Source organism: Monoraphidium neglectum (genome assembly GCF_000611645.1).
Source record: "Monoraphidium neglectum strain SAG 48.87 unplaced genomic scaffold scaffold01345, whole genome shotgun sequence".
Lineage (NCBI taxonomy): Eukaryota > Viridiplantae > Chlorophyta > Chlorophyceae > Sphaeropleales > Selenastraceae > Monoraphidium > Monoraphidium neglectum.
In genome coordinates, this window is record NW_014012283.1 from 2,873 (window position 1) to 15,459 (window position 12,587).

At 66.4% G+C, this 12,587-nt stretch overlaps 4 protein-coding genes across 4 annotated transcripts; all 4 read left to right on the forward strand.

Moving 5' to 3' along the window:
* Nucleotides 1–487: 487 nt before the first annotated feature.
* Nucleotides 488–1,865, forward strand: MNEG_7550 (hypothetical protein; the record flags this gene model as incomplete). The annotated part of the gene is made up of 5 exons (XM_014043975.1): nt 488–493; nt 656–705; nt 859–970; nt 1,197–1,343; nt 1,650–1,865. 5 exons carry the CDS (start codon nt 488–490, stop codon nt 1,863–1,865), a joined length of 531 nt encoding a protein of 176 aa, XP_013899429.1.
* Nucleotides 1,866–3,340: 1,475 nt separating this feature from the next.
* Nucleotides 3,341–7,723, forward strand: MNEG_7551 (hypothetical protein; the record flags this gene model as incomplete). Its single annotated transcript, XM_014043976.1, has 11 exons — nt 3,341–3,466; nt 3,629–3,688; nt 3,880–4,218; nt 4,459–4,666; nt 4,912–5,142; nt 5,654–5,718; nt 6,242–6,400; nt 6,671–6,762; nt 7,007–7,072; nt 7,248–7,359; nt 7,511–7,723. 11 exons carry the CDS (start codon nt 3,341–3,343, stop codon nt 7,721–7,723), a joined length of 1,671 nt encoding a protein of 556 aa, XP_013899430.1.
* A 2,030-nt stretch (nt 7,724–9,753) lies between these two features.
* On the forward strand, nt 9,754–10,716 carry MNEG_7552 (hypothetical protein; the record flags this gene model as incomplete). The annotated part of the gene is made up of 2 exons (XM_014043977.1): nt 9,754–10,170; nt 10,480–10,716. 2 exons carry the CDS (start codon nt 9,754–9,756, stop codon nt 10,714–10,716), a joined length of 654 nt encoding a protein of 217 aa, XP_013899431.1.
* A 214-nt stretch (nt 10,717–10,930) lies between these two features.
* On the forward strand, nt 10,931–12,544 carry MNEG_7553 (sugar transporter; the record flags this gene model as incomplete). Its single annotated transcript, XM_014043978.1, has 5 exons — nt 10,931–10,969; nt 11,182–11,319; nt 11,628–11,814; nt 11,991–12,059; nt 12,303–12,544. Coding segments are annotated over 5 exons (675 nt in total), but the record flags the coding sequence as incomplete, so codon positions are not given.
* Between the last annotated feature and the right edge of the window lie 43 nt (nt 12,545–12,587).

A 12,587-nucleotide genomic window follows, 5' to 3' on the forward strand; every position in this document is an offset into this window, starting at 1 on the left:
AGTCCGCACTGCCGGCCCCGCCGTCGGCGCTTGCGGCACATGGTCATGGCGCGCCCGCTTCGCGGCCCGCGCCCCCGCTGAGCCTGAGCCGATTCTGTCGCCAGTGCGGCAGCCCTATGGAGGTGCGGGCTGCTGCTTTGTGGCGGGCAGCGACAGTATCAAGGGCCGATTGCAAAGCACATAACTGCTGCATTCACGAAGCGCTGAACGCAGGGGCTACCCACCGGCCATCGCGCCCGACGCCAGACAAGCGAGAGCGTCTGCCGCCACCGCCGCCCGCCCGCCCGTGCGCATGGCAGGTGATCCGCCCTGAAGGTGACAACGAGTGGCGTCACGTATGCACGTCCTGCAGCTATGTTGACTATTTCAATCCAAAGATGGTGGGCGGCTGGGGCGCACATGCCGAACTGAGATATGACCCATCCACTCTGGCCAAGCCACCTGCACCCCTCGCACCGCCGCGGCTCATGCGCCGCGAGGCCCCGCCATGCACGTCTGCGTGCATGGTGTGCGCGATGGGGCCTTACCACCTATTGCAGGACAGCCGTGCTTGGCATTTGCTGCTGCCTCAGCCAGGGGCCCCAGTGGCGGCGGGAGCGTCTCACCACCCACTGGCTGCAATGCAACGCACCGCGCGACCCCCTGGCCTCTGCAGGTGGTGGGCTGCATCGTGGAGCACGCGGGCAAGCTGCTGCTCTGCCGCAGGTCAGTAGAGCGCCCCGGCAGTCGACACACACCATGCGCTCTGACACACCCCTGTTGCGCTCAATGCCGTGTCTGGGAAGCAAACAAACCCCTGCCCCACCCCTTGTTTCGCAAACCTCGTGTGCCGCGTGTGTCTGTCGAACCCACGACCAGGGCAATTGAGCCGTGTCGCGGCAAGTGGACTGTGCCGGCTGGGTTCCTGGAAGTCGGGGAGTCGACAATGGCGGGGGCGGCCAGGGAGACGATGGAGGAGGCCGGCGCCGCGGTGCGCGGGGCCGCGGCGTGCGCTGCGGGGCTGGACGGGCGGCGGCTCACGGAGGGGTGCCAGGCGGCGCTGGATGCCGCGGGTGGCGTGAGCAGCGCGGAGACGCTGCACGCATGCACCCCTTCGGTGAAGCTCTGGCGGCTTGCGTTTCACCAAATCCTGCATGCAACCAGAAGGTCCCCTAAACCCTGCTGCACCCTATTGGCCCCAACCCCTGAAACCCCAGGTCGAAATCCTGGCGCCCTTCATGCACCTGGACATCCCCACCATAGGGCAGTCCTACCTGCTCTTCCGCGCGCGCCTGGCGCCGCCTTTTGAATTCAAATCAGGGGGCACCTCGGAGTCGCTGGAATCGGCCCTGGTGGCACCGGAGGTGCGGCGCGGGTCGTGAGCGCATGGGCGCGCAGCTCGTCTCGGCTGCGCGCCCCCACCTCCACCCCCACCCCCACCGTCGCAGTCCTTGTTTTGTCCCGCAACCGTGGGCGCGAAGCTTGCGGGGTCCCCTGTCGCGCACTTTCCGGGCGCCCCATCCGCGCATGACAGCTGTCATGTCTGCCTGGGACCCCGTCAGTGCCCAACCCACCTGCGTCGCTATGGCCCGCACTGCACTGCCACACTGCCTCACATCCGCCTCGTCACCCCCAAGCGTCCCGGCCGATTACGCCCCCTCACCTTCCAGGACATCCCCTGGGATCAGATTGCGTTCTCCAGCATCCAGATCGCCCTGCGCGCGTACTGCGATGACCTGGCGTCGGGCCGCGCCTCGTACCGCCACGGCACCATTCTCAAGACGCCGGGCTCCGCGCCCAACGACCCCGCGGCGTTCCGGCTGGTCGACTGCTACGCTTTCGAAATCGCGCCGGTGGCCGTGACCAGCCCCTCCACGGCCCAGTGACGCCGCGTTCTGTGATTTTTCGGTTGCACCATGGTCACAGCTCACCACCGGTCTCATTTTTCCGGGTCTTTAGAGGACGCGCGATGCCGTTGGGTGTGGTCGAACCTCGCAGAGCCCCACCGTTTGAGTGCCTGGGGCACGCCTGCCGTCCGTCGCTGCCCTCTGCGTCGGAGACCACCTTGGCGGCGGGGCGCGTGGGGCGCGTGCCCCTGCGCTCCCGGTGCTTTGTGAAGGGGGCCGCCGCCAAAGGCGAAAGCGGGACACGCATCCCGCACGCTCGCTGTCGACGCGCCGCCGCGGCCCGCTCCATCATTCTGTGGCGACCGAGTCTTTTGATCCTGAAATGACAGGAGGTAGCAAGCGTCCGGGCCGCGTCTACCCTCCCCCACAATTCAGATGCGGCCAGGATGAACAGCCGCGGCGGGGGGGAGCACTGGGACCGTGTCACGGCCTTTTGCGCATCGCTCCACCACCCCCGGCAACCAACACCAGCCCAGCGAGCTGCTCCATCCGTCGCATAGCTGAGTGTTCTGGCTGTGAGGGTTGGGATTGTACTGCTGTGGCGTTTCCCGCGCGCGGCGCCAGGAGGTGGCCCCGACGCGGCGCTGCCCCTGATTGGCTCTGCGCACCTCTCCATTCGACCCCTGGAGTCCCAAGGCTCACTGCTGCAAACCGCTTGAGAAAAGCCCTGGCAGAGAACAAGCACGAAGCTCATGGTAACCGCTGCTGACACACACATGAAGGGCGAGGGGTGGGCACGAGTAATGGTGTCTGGTTGGCACTTGGCAGGTGGCAGCCATTCAGGCAACAGTCGTCTGCCAGCTGGCGGCTGCATGCAATGGACAATGCCACATGCAGAGCTGAACGGTGCTTGAACGGTGGTTCACATACGTTCAGACACCCCTTGTGGCAGCACCAGGAGCGCTACTGCTGCGGCAGCGCAGCAGTAGCAGGAAGGTGCAGCCGTGAGTGCGACGGGGACCATGCAGCTGCACACACAGTTTGTGTGCAAGACAACGCATCAGGTGCCTCACACAGTTATACACCTCTACAGAGCACATGCAATGGGAGCCCTGAGAATGTCGCAACATGTTGGCGTTGACCGTCACAGCGGCGACAGCAGCTGAGCAGCGGCGTCACCCACACATTCTGCCGCCTTGGAGCAGGTTTTGAGGTGGGCGTGTCGACATTGCTCATATGGACGATCGCGACGGTGCCAACATACTTATTTGGACATACCACAACACCGACGGCCCGATCTGAAATTTTTCCGTCAGTCTGTGCGCCGGGGCGCGAGCTGCAGGTCGCTGAGACTGTCGGGGATATTGCTTACACAGTTTATCCTGCCCGCCCTGCAGCACGCGCGCTCATCGTCCAGCGACGGCAGCACCAGCACGCAGCTGAGCTCCAACTGCAGCAGTGCTGAGCGGCACCCGCTGAGCTCTGCAGCGCTTCTCAGCAGAGCTTACATTGCCATGGGATCAGCTCGTACAGCTCGATACGAGTTCTTTGTGACGCGCTGGGCGGCACTCTGGGAATACACTAGCGGCGCAGTCAAGGCGGCGCGGAGCGGGGCGGACACAACAGCATCTGCAGAAGAGGTGTGTTGCATGAGCGCGTTCCGCAGGAGATCGGCACGCTGGCGTGCGGCTGCAGTTGATGGCGCTTCAGCCGCTCTTTCTGTGTCCAGGCACACCTGGTGTCATGCCAGCTGCTGTCGACCACACCTGTCCGGGTGACCCCATCCCTTCTTGCATGCGCAGGCGGCCAAGGCCGCCATTGCGCTGCGCAAAGCTGCAAGGACCAGGGAGGTGCTGCAGCAGGTGCGCTGATAATCGAGGCGCCCCACACGCCACCCAGCATGCTGCATGCGGCGTGCTTGTCTCCCTTGCTCACGCTTGGCTTGTGAAAGCCATCCATGACAGATGGGTGGTGGGTGCCATGATATGATCCACCTGCCGCTCCTTGCAGTGCAATCAGCCTGCACGTTTGCCGCAACCCTGCGCCCCTACAGCTGCAGGAGTTTGATGAGCGACACATGCAGTTGACGGCGCGCTTACAGCCGCTGGCAGACAGCCTGCCCAAGCTGCGGCGGGAGCTGGGGCAGCAGCCGGGGGCGCAGCAGCCGCAGCAGCACCCCCTGCAGCAGCATCTGCAGGCGCAGCCGCAGCAGGGGGTCGAGCCCGACCCCTTCGGCGTGCGCGCCGCACTTGGCGCGGGCCGGCCGCTCGCGCTGGCCGCGTGGCGAGAATACCTGCGCGCCGTGGCGGGCGCGAGCGCGGCGGCGGAGCGGCTGCTGTCGGGGCCGGACCTGGACCAGCTGTCGCGCTTTGGCCGCGAGCGGCGGGAGCTGGTGGGTGCTCTCTAACGATGCGCGCTGCGGCGTCCGCAGGGCTCTGTTTACACCTGCATCAATCTCCCTCTTTGTTGCCGCGGTGCCAGGAAGCAACGGGATGTAACGCGCTGTGCTGTCGCTGCATGCATGCGGAGGGGCGGAGTGCAAAATCATGCCGCACGCGGTTCGGCTGAAACCCCTGGCCTGGCACGCCGCTGCGCCCCTGCATGCGCGGCGCCGTGTGCCACGCGGCCGCAGGTTTTCGAGCTTGCGGCCCTGCGCCGCCAGCTGGCGGGCGGCGCCGCCGCCATCCCCGGGCCCGGCCCCATCGCGGCCGCGTGCGACGCGTTTGACGCGCTGCAGGCGCGGCTGGCCGAGGCGCAGGCGCTGAGGGCGGGCGCGCTGAAGCGGGAGCTGGCAGGACTGGACCTGCCGCTGCTCGAGCTAAGGCTGCGGCGGCGGGAAGGTGGGCAGTCGCGCAGGCATGGGTGCGTGCGGGGCCTGCGCATGTGCGAAACACCAAATTGGGTCGGGGTGCTTGAGGGTGAGGTGAGGGGCGGGGCGTTGCATGTCTGAATGTGGAGGGTAGCAGGGAGAGGCATTACGATGCTCGCTGGCGTACTGACACGGCGCTGCGATTCCACCACCATGCGCCCACCAACCACCTGGACGCACAGCCAACCCACCCTCCTCCACACTCACTATCTGCAGGGGAAGCATATCACAGCTCGACAACGGAGGCCGCGCTGCGACGGCTGGTGCAGACACAGGTCGACGCAGCGCGCGGCGGCCTGCCACTGGGCGCGTGGCAGCAGGCGGCAGAGGACTTGGTTGTGCTCGGCCAGGCTGTGCAGCAGCGGCAGGATGATCAGCTCGAGGTCAGCCCGCAGCGGCTGGCGCAGCAGGCGTTTGCACGGCTCTCGCGGCTGCCGCCAGCGGCGGGTCGGCCGCTAAAAGGGTAAAAGGGTTTGATGGTACGTATTTTCAGGATGTCAAGATGGACCTTGGCTGCCGGGTGGGATGGCTGATGGGCTCAGCTGCGATGATGTCGCCGGGTGACCACACCGTGAGCGCTGTCCCTTCGCATGATTTGGTGGCTATGCCAGCCCGGCCGAGTACACTTTCCAACCATCCCACAGCAACTTGAAAGAGCTCGGGCAGGGGAAGGCAAGAAGCGTCTGTGAGATCTCTGCGGTATCCAATCCCCCGCTGGTTGTGGTCCACTATCAGGCGCATCAATAAAAAGAATTCGACATCACGTATACTGATTATCAAAGCTGCGTACAGCCTGCTGCTTGCCGTTGTTGCCAGTGTTCGGTGCGGCCAATATTTGGTGATCAAGTATAGTGGAGAGGCATGAAATCAGTACTGCGACTTCATAAACCCAGCGCGCATGCGGGTGGGGCCCCGCGGCGGTTGCGGGCATCGTGCGCAGCACATGCGGCACCGTCAGGCGAGCGCGCCTCCGCCGCCATGCCCCAGCTGCCGGACGTGGACTGGTCAAGGTATCACCTACAGGTTAGCGCATTTCATACAGACGGCATGCTGGTCATGTGCTGATGGCTGACAAACAGGGCACTCAGTGTCTTGTCGTGTGTGCGATGCGCGGTCACGACTTGCTACCAGCCGTTCCCAAACACACCAAAGTCGATGGAGGTCTTTGTGAGTTTGGTGAACATAGGGCACTGAGGGCAGGGTTTGGGCACAGCCACATGGATATGGGTGGTGTTTTCATATGGTGAAAGGCATGGGTATCAGCCACGCAGCTGGCCGCGCGTCAATTGCCGGTGTGGCGCAGATGCGCAAGTGCGCAGCCTGCGTGCTGCCGTCAGCCGCGTGAGGCCCGTTGTATCAAACGCCTCTTGGTGCAGCATCCCCGCACCCCTCTTGGCGCAGCGCCCCGGAACCCCTGCCTATCGCGACCCGCACATCTGCTCGCGGGGACCATTCTGCAGTCGGGCCAGATAGCTGCCCTTTCCATTTGCGGCAGGCAAGCGTCGCTCTCCGCGACCCCGCCCCCTCGCTGCCACCCGCCAACCAGGTCCTGATCATCGACGCCGACGACGTGCTGCGCGGCCGCCTGGCGTGCGGCCTGTTTGAGCGCGTCGCGGAGTGGAACGGCTACGGCCGCGTCCTGCTGCCCTGGACCTGCGGCGTCGACGCCGACCAAGACGCCGCGTGCGGCAGCTTGGCCACGCAGGTCAGCGCGCGCAGGCCTAGCCGCCGCGCTGCGGTGCATGGGCACGCCATGCCTGCCTGAGCGTGCACACGTCTGGCGCGTTGCTGAACGAGCACGAAGCAGCATGGGCGGCGCGGCGGCGCCCTGCGGCGGCCTGGAGACAGCTATCCTTCCTTCCACAAGCAGGCGCTGCCATGGAGCCACCAATGGGCCTGCTGATGTGCCCGACTCGAACCTCTCGTCATGCGGCATGCCCTCCTGACGCTCGATGCGTGCCGCTATCGGTTGCAGGCGGCGCTGATGTCCAAGGCGCGTGACCTGCGGCTGCGCCCAAAGAGCTTCACGCGCCCCACGGAGCGCTTTGAGCCCGCAGACCTTGACAGGTGGCCAGGGCGCGTAGGGTCTGCGGCGCGGGGACGGCGGCGGAGGGGCGGGTCAGGCGGACGGTCATCCCAGCTGACCAGAGGAACGGTGCCTTGGAAGCAGCGTTTGGTGTCGTCAGCTGCATGCGCACTCGCGCAGCACGCCTTGCCAGCTCACGGCGCCCGGCTGCAGCAGGCGCCTTGCTGCACGCCTGGAGCATGCAATGATCCGTTGGCGCCGCAATCCACTGCGCCCTTCTTGAAGGCATGACGTCATCGTGGCTGTTGACCGCGCCACCAAGGACGCGGTGCTGCGCCTTGTCGACCCCAGGTGCGTGGGACGCACCCCCCCCCCCAGAAAAACTCGTAGCCCGCCACAGCGCTGCAGCACTGCGGCCACAAAACAGAGCGCAGCAGCAGTCGACAGCTGTGCGCACCGAAGCAGCGTCGCACCCAGCAGATTCAAAGCGACAATCGCTCCTCCATACACTTCCAAACGCCCCCAGGTGGCGGGAGTGGTACGACGACCGCGTGCGCCTGCTGTCGGAGTATGCTTCACCTGGCCTCATTGCCGACGCCCAGCTACTGCGCAGCGGAGGCACGGCGCTGCTGCCCCAGGTAGGTGACGAGCCTGAGCAACCCACGCGGGTGTGGCGCGTGCCATCGAACAAGCCCTGCGACCCCCCTCCTGCTTGCACGAGTGGGCACAAGGATTTCGCGGGTGTCTCAACAGTTTTTCAGCGACGCTCCCTCGCGCCGAAACCCGCAGGACATGCGCGCCGCGCTGTCGGCGCAGCCCCGGCCCCTCGCCGAGCTGCGCAGCGCCGTGGACGTGGCGCGGCCAGACCTGACAGACGCGTCGGAGGCGGCGGCCGACGCGTGGGACGCGATGGTGCACCAGATGATGCTGGGGTGCGCGGGGCTGACGCGTTACCTCATAGACTGCTACCCGCCAGACCTGCCTGACTACGACCCGCTGTGACCGCGACGCCCGGCTGGGTTTGGTGGAGCCGGGTCCCGAGCGGATTCAGCACTTCAGCGCATGGCCGGCGCTGACGATTGCTCAGCGGTGGTCTCCTGCCTGGCACGGCAGGCTTGTGGGCAATGCGCTGCACCGCGGCTGCTCTGGCCTGCACCTGGTTGTGATCTGGGGCCCCTCGACGGCGTTGGCCTGTGTCCCATTATATTCTGCCGCCTGTTGTCGCGTTGGACGAGTGCTGTCCTTTGGCCCTTGGTCGGGGTTTTGCTGTGGATATGGACCGGCACTGACCACTTCATCGCACAACTTGGCATGGGTTGTCACCGCGCAGACGCATACACCTCACCGCGCCAGCCGCTCATGTTTTGATGCTGTGGGCGCTATCGGCAGCAACCTCACAGCGCCGCTGTAATAGTGACGGTCTGACCGGCGCTGAATTCACGCACGCGCCTGGTTTTGATGAATTTTGGGCGCAACCCTTCCGCGCCGTTACGGACTGCCGATTACAGATGAGTGCTGCCTGAAAACACCGGCGGCATTTGCGTAAGCCATGCAATGCGGCCGGCCATCCATGCAGCGCGGCACGCCCTCGCCTTGCGGTCACCCTCTGTCGACCTTTGTTGGGGAGTCGTCTGCTGCGCTCTTCTGGCTTGATTCTCATCCTGCCCTCACGCCAAGGAGCCCCTGAAGGCTATGCATCCCCGGGCGCGCCGCGAGGCGCTTTCGCCAGTCTCTTCGCAAGCGCTGGGTTGCAAAGGGGCGCTGTCCCTCCCCCTTCCAAGACAGGCGTTTCCCCGGCTTGTACACACTCACATGTACCAGAACCCCCTGCCTGTGTGCGCCTGTAGCGAGTCGCTTGGCCGTCGCCGCCGGCGCCAAGTGGCCGGCAGCATCGCTGGCAAGGGGGCGCTCGCTGCGCACAGCGCCTGGAGTGGGGCCTCACTGCCAATCGCTGCACAGCCCTGGTCGAGCGGCGTATGACACCGCGTTCCGCCTGCAGGGCTGGCAGCACAAAATTGGACGTCACCCTCACTCATGTATCCCAAGTGCAGGCGCACCCGCCACTCTCTGGCTCGACGGCGATCCAGTGCCTTGTTGGATCTGCCCTGTATCACTACACACACCGCAAACATGGAGGCGTACGACCCCTCAGCACATGGGCTTGTAAAGAGAGCCCCCAGTCTTGGTGTGGGCGCATGCGCCGCAACCGGCGGCTGAGGTGTGGCTTGCGTGGTGTTGCAGATGCATTGCTCGAGTAGAGGGTAGGCAGTATCAGGGGGTTGAGGGCCCCAGAACTTTCATTCTCTGGCGAAGTTGTCGGGAACCCAAAGGAGTGCAATCTTCAGTGGTGTCCATGCATTTTGTGACAAGGCCCAGGTCAGCAGGACCAAGGCAGAAGCCGGCGCCACCTGTATCACCACATGCTCGGCGGTTGAACGCTGAGGTCAGCTGCGTCTCATACAGTTGAGGGAATACGAACGGTAAGACGGACGGCGCCTCACACTGCTTGCTTTACTAGCTCCGATCGTGAAAAGAACGGCCTCCCGAGACTGCAGCCCTAGCTCATCCAGCTGATCCTGCGTCCCACCCGGCACCAAGCACGATACCCATCGCTGACCGAGCCCCAAAGGTATACTTCAAGGTCTATCAATTGATGTCGTGTAGTTTTACGTGCATTCAGGGACGCCACTGACATCAATTGCCTGGTTCTCACAGGATCTCTGTATGATGGGCCCCTAGGCCACTGGCTAGGACGATTTGGCTGAGAAACACTGCTGAAACATCGGGCTTGAGCTAGCGCTTCTCCTGCCGCGGCGGACACCCAGAACCGAACCACACCTGTGTTCTCAGCGCGAGCCACATCTCGTACCAATCGCTCCTGAGTGCCAGCAATTTCTCCTAGCGCGCGCTGAGGCGCGTGCCGTGCGGCGCGCACGCCTCGCCCGGCACGCGTGCTCGCCCAAGCTCACCGAGCTTGCGCCACCGGGGTGCCAATGCCGCACCACGCCGGCGCCGGCAAGACGCCGTGGGCGATGCATGGGGATTACCCCGCCGCGCTGTGGATTGCCTGCGTGGGCGCGCTGCTGGGCTCGCTGCAGTACGGCTACGCGATCGGCGTCCTCAACACCAGCCTGACCGCCGTGTTGGATGACCTGGACACCGACGCTGACTCCCTCCTCTCCTCAGCCGTCGTCGTCGGCGCCGCGATCGGCGCCCTCTTCTCCGGCCGCCTTGCCGACGCCCTCGGCCCGCGCCGCGCGCAGCTGCTGAACGTGCTGCCGTTCGCGGCCGGCGGGCTGCTCTCAGCGGCGGCGCGCTCGCAGGCGGCGTTCCTGTTTGCTCGCGCGCTCGTCGGCTTCGGAGCGGGCGCTGCCTCGCTGCTGACGCCGCGGTACATCGCAGAAATATCGGTCCCCTCGCTGCGCGGCCGCATCGGCAGCCAGCACCAGGTGTGCGTGCAGGCAGCCGCACCCCGCGCGCGCAAGCTTGCGCGGCTGGCGGGCGGGCGGGCGTGCGGGCGCCGCCAGTGAGGGCGGCAAAGCGTGATGTCACTCCTTTCGGCCTCGCCCCCGCGTGGCGTCGGCGGCGGCGTGGGCGCGCGAAGCAGCCGGCAGGGCGCGGCGGGCTGCGCTCCAGAGGGCACTGGTGTGCACGCCTACAGGCAGCCTGCTGTTTTCCTGCTTGCGAGCACCATCAATGCTGCAGCTCCGGCTCGCTGTCCCGACTCTTGGTCCCCCCTCCGGCCCTTCCCTTCCCAGGTGTTCATAAACGTCGGGATTCTCTTGGCCTACCTGGCGGGTGTCCCCTACGAACAGGAGTTCAGCGGCTTCAATTTCCGCGGCCAGTTCGTGGCCTGGTGGCGCGTGATGGTCGCCCTGCAGGCCGTGCCCGCCGCGCTGCAGGCAGTCGCGCTGCTGGGCAGCCCCGAGAGCCCGGTGTGGCTGGAGAGCGTGGGGCGCAGCGAGGACGCCGACGAGGCGTTCATACAGCTGTGAGTGGCGCGCGCGGCACTGGGGCGCGCGCCCCTGGGAGCGTCGGGCGCGGGGGGTGGCTGCCAGCACGCCCCCAACGAGGGGCGCAAGCACAGCGTGCGCCGCTGCGCCCCCCCCCCCCTCTTGTTCCGCACTCGCCCACGCACCCCGCATGGCTCCTCCATCGTCCCCTTGCTCCCCCTTCGCTAGTTGGGGCCCGTATGCGATCGTCCCGGACATGGAGGACGACTCAGCCCACCTCCTGGACCCACAGGAGGTGAGTACAGCCCGTTTTGGAAGCCGGCCGGCCGCTGACCCCAGATCACATGCGCTCCCAGCATCACATCGCCCGCGAATCCCCTCGTACACCCGCGGCGCCAGCTCGACAGCGCCCGCCCCCGGGCAGCGGTCCGCGTTTTTGTCTTGCGTGGCCTGCCATTGAATGTGTGTGCAAGGCCGATCCGATTTCTCGCCGTTGGTTTCTTGCAGGCCGCAGCGGCGCGGCGCAAGGAGGGGTGGGGTGGCCTGGTGAAGTACGAGTACCGCCGCATGCTGGCTCTGGCGGTGATGCTGCCGCTCACGCAGCAGGCCAGCGGCATCAACACGGTCATCTATTACTCGTCCATGGTGGGCCGACGCGCGCGCCGGCGCCGGCGCGGTGCGGCGCCGAGGGCGGCGCTGGGAACGCCCAGGTGTCTGATGGATGCCCAGCCTTGAACCAGGGGCGACAGGCGCGCAGAGTAATCCGCTCGTTGGGGTTTGACGAGCGGCCAAGGGAAATGGCCAGCACGCTGTCCAGCTTCTGCCGGCGGGCTGCTTGCACGGCCGGCTTGCGGCCTGGCGCGGACCGCCCCCGACGGCCTCTCCGAGACGTGCCAAGTGCTGCGCCGCGGCACACATCACAACAATATGACATCATCGCATCCCGCCCGCAGGTCTTCCTGCGTGCGGGCCTCAGTAGCCCGATCCTGGGTTCCATCCTGGTGGGCGCCATAAACCTCGGCTTCACGGCCGGCGCGGCGACGCTGATGGACCGCTGGGGCCGCAAGCCGCTGCTGCAGGCGTCGTTTGGCGGGATGGCGGCATCGCTGGCGCTCGTGGGGGCGGCCATCTTCCTGCCGAGTGAGTGCGCAGGGCAGCCGGCACGCGGGGGAGCCGGCGGGGAAGGGCGGGGGTTGTTCCGTCCTCGTCACGGGCAAAGCGCGGCGCACCGCCGCCCCACAAGGAATGCGATGGCGCCCCCGATCCTTGACCCCGCCGCCGCCCCTGCTGCGTCCGTCGCCGTGCCCTTGTCGCAGCGGGCCCCGTGGTGCAGGGTGTGCTAACTGTGGCGCTCATGCTGCTCTACGTAGCGGCCTTCGCCATCGGTGAGACCCGCGGGCGTGGCTGCCGACAGCCCCTTGCCGCCTCCCAGCGCGTCCGCAAGCGACGCCGGCACACGGCGCCCTGGGCCGCTGTTGCAATACCACCCCTCGCCGCATGCGCGCGCGCTGCGGGCAGGCTGCGTCTCCGAGCGGCCCCGCACACGCCACCCCCACCGCCCCACCCCGCCGCGCCGTCGCCCCAGTCCCTCCCTCTTCGTCCCCTCCCCTCGCAACGGCCCCGCCCAGGCTGCGGCCCCATCCCCTGGGTCGTGCTGTCCGAGATCCTGCCCTCGCGCATCAAGGGCCCCGCCGCCTCCCTCGCCACCGCGGCCGGCTGGCTGGGCAATCTGCTGGTGACGCTGTCTTTCGACTCCCTGCTGGGGCGGCTGGGCCTGGGGGGCGCGTACATGCTGTATGCCGCGCTCAACGCCGGGGCGGCGTGGTACGTGACTGCGCGGCTGCCGGAGACGAAGATGAAGTCGCTGGAGGTGAGCGGTGGGGTGGGGTGGAACAGGTGTGTATATGTGTGAG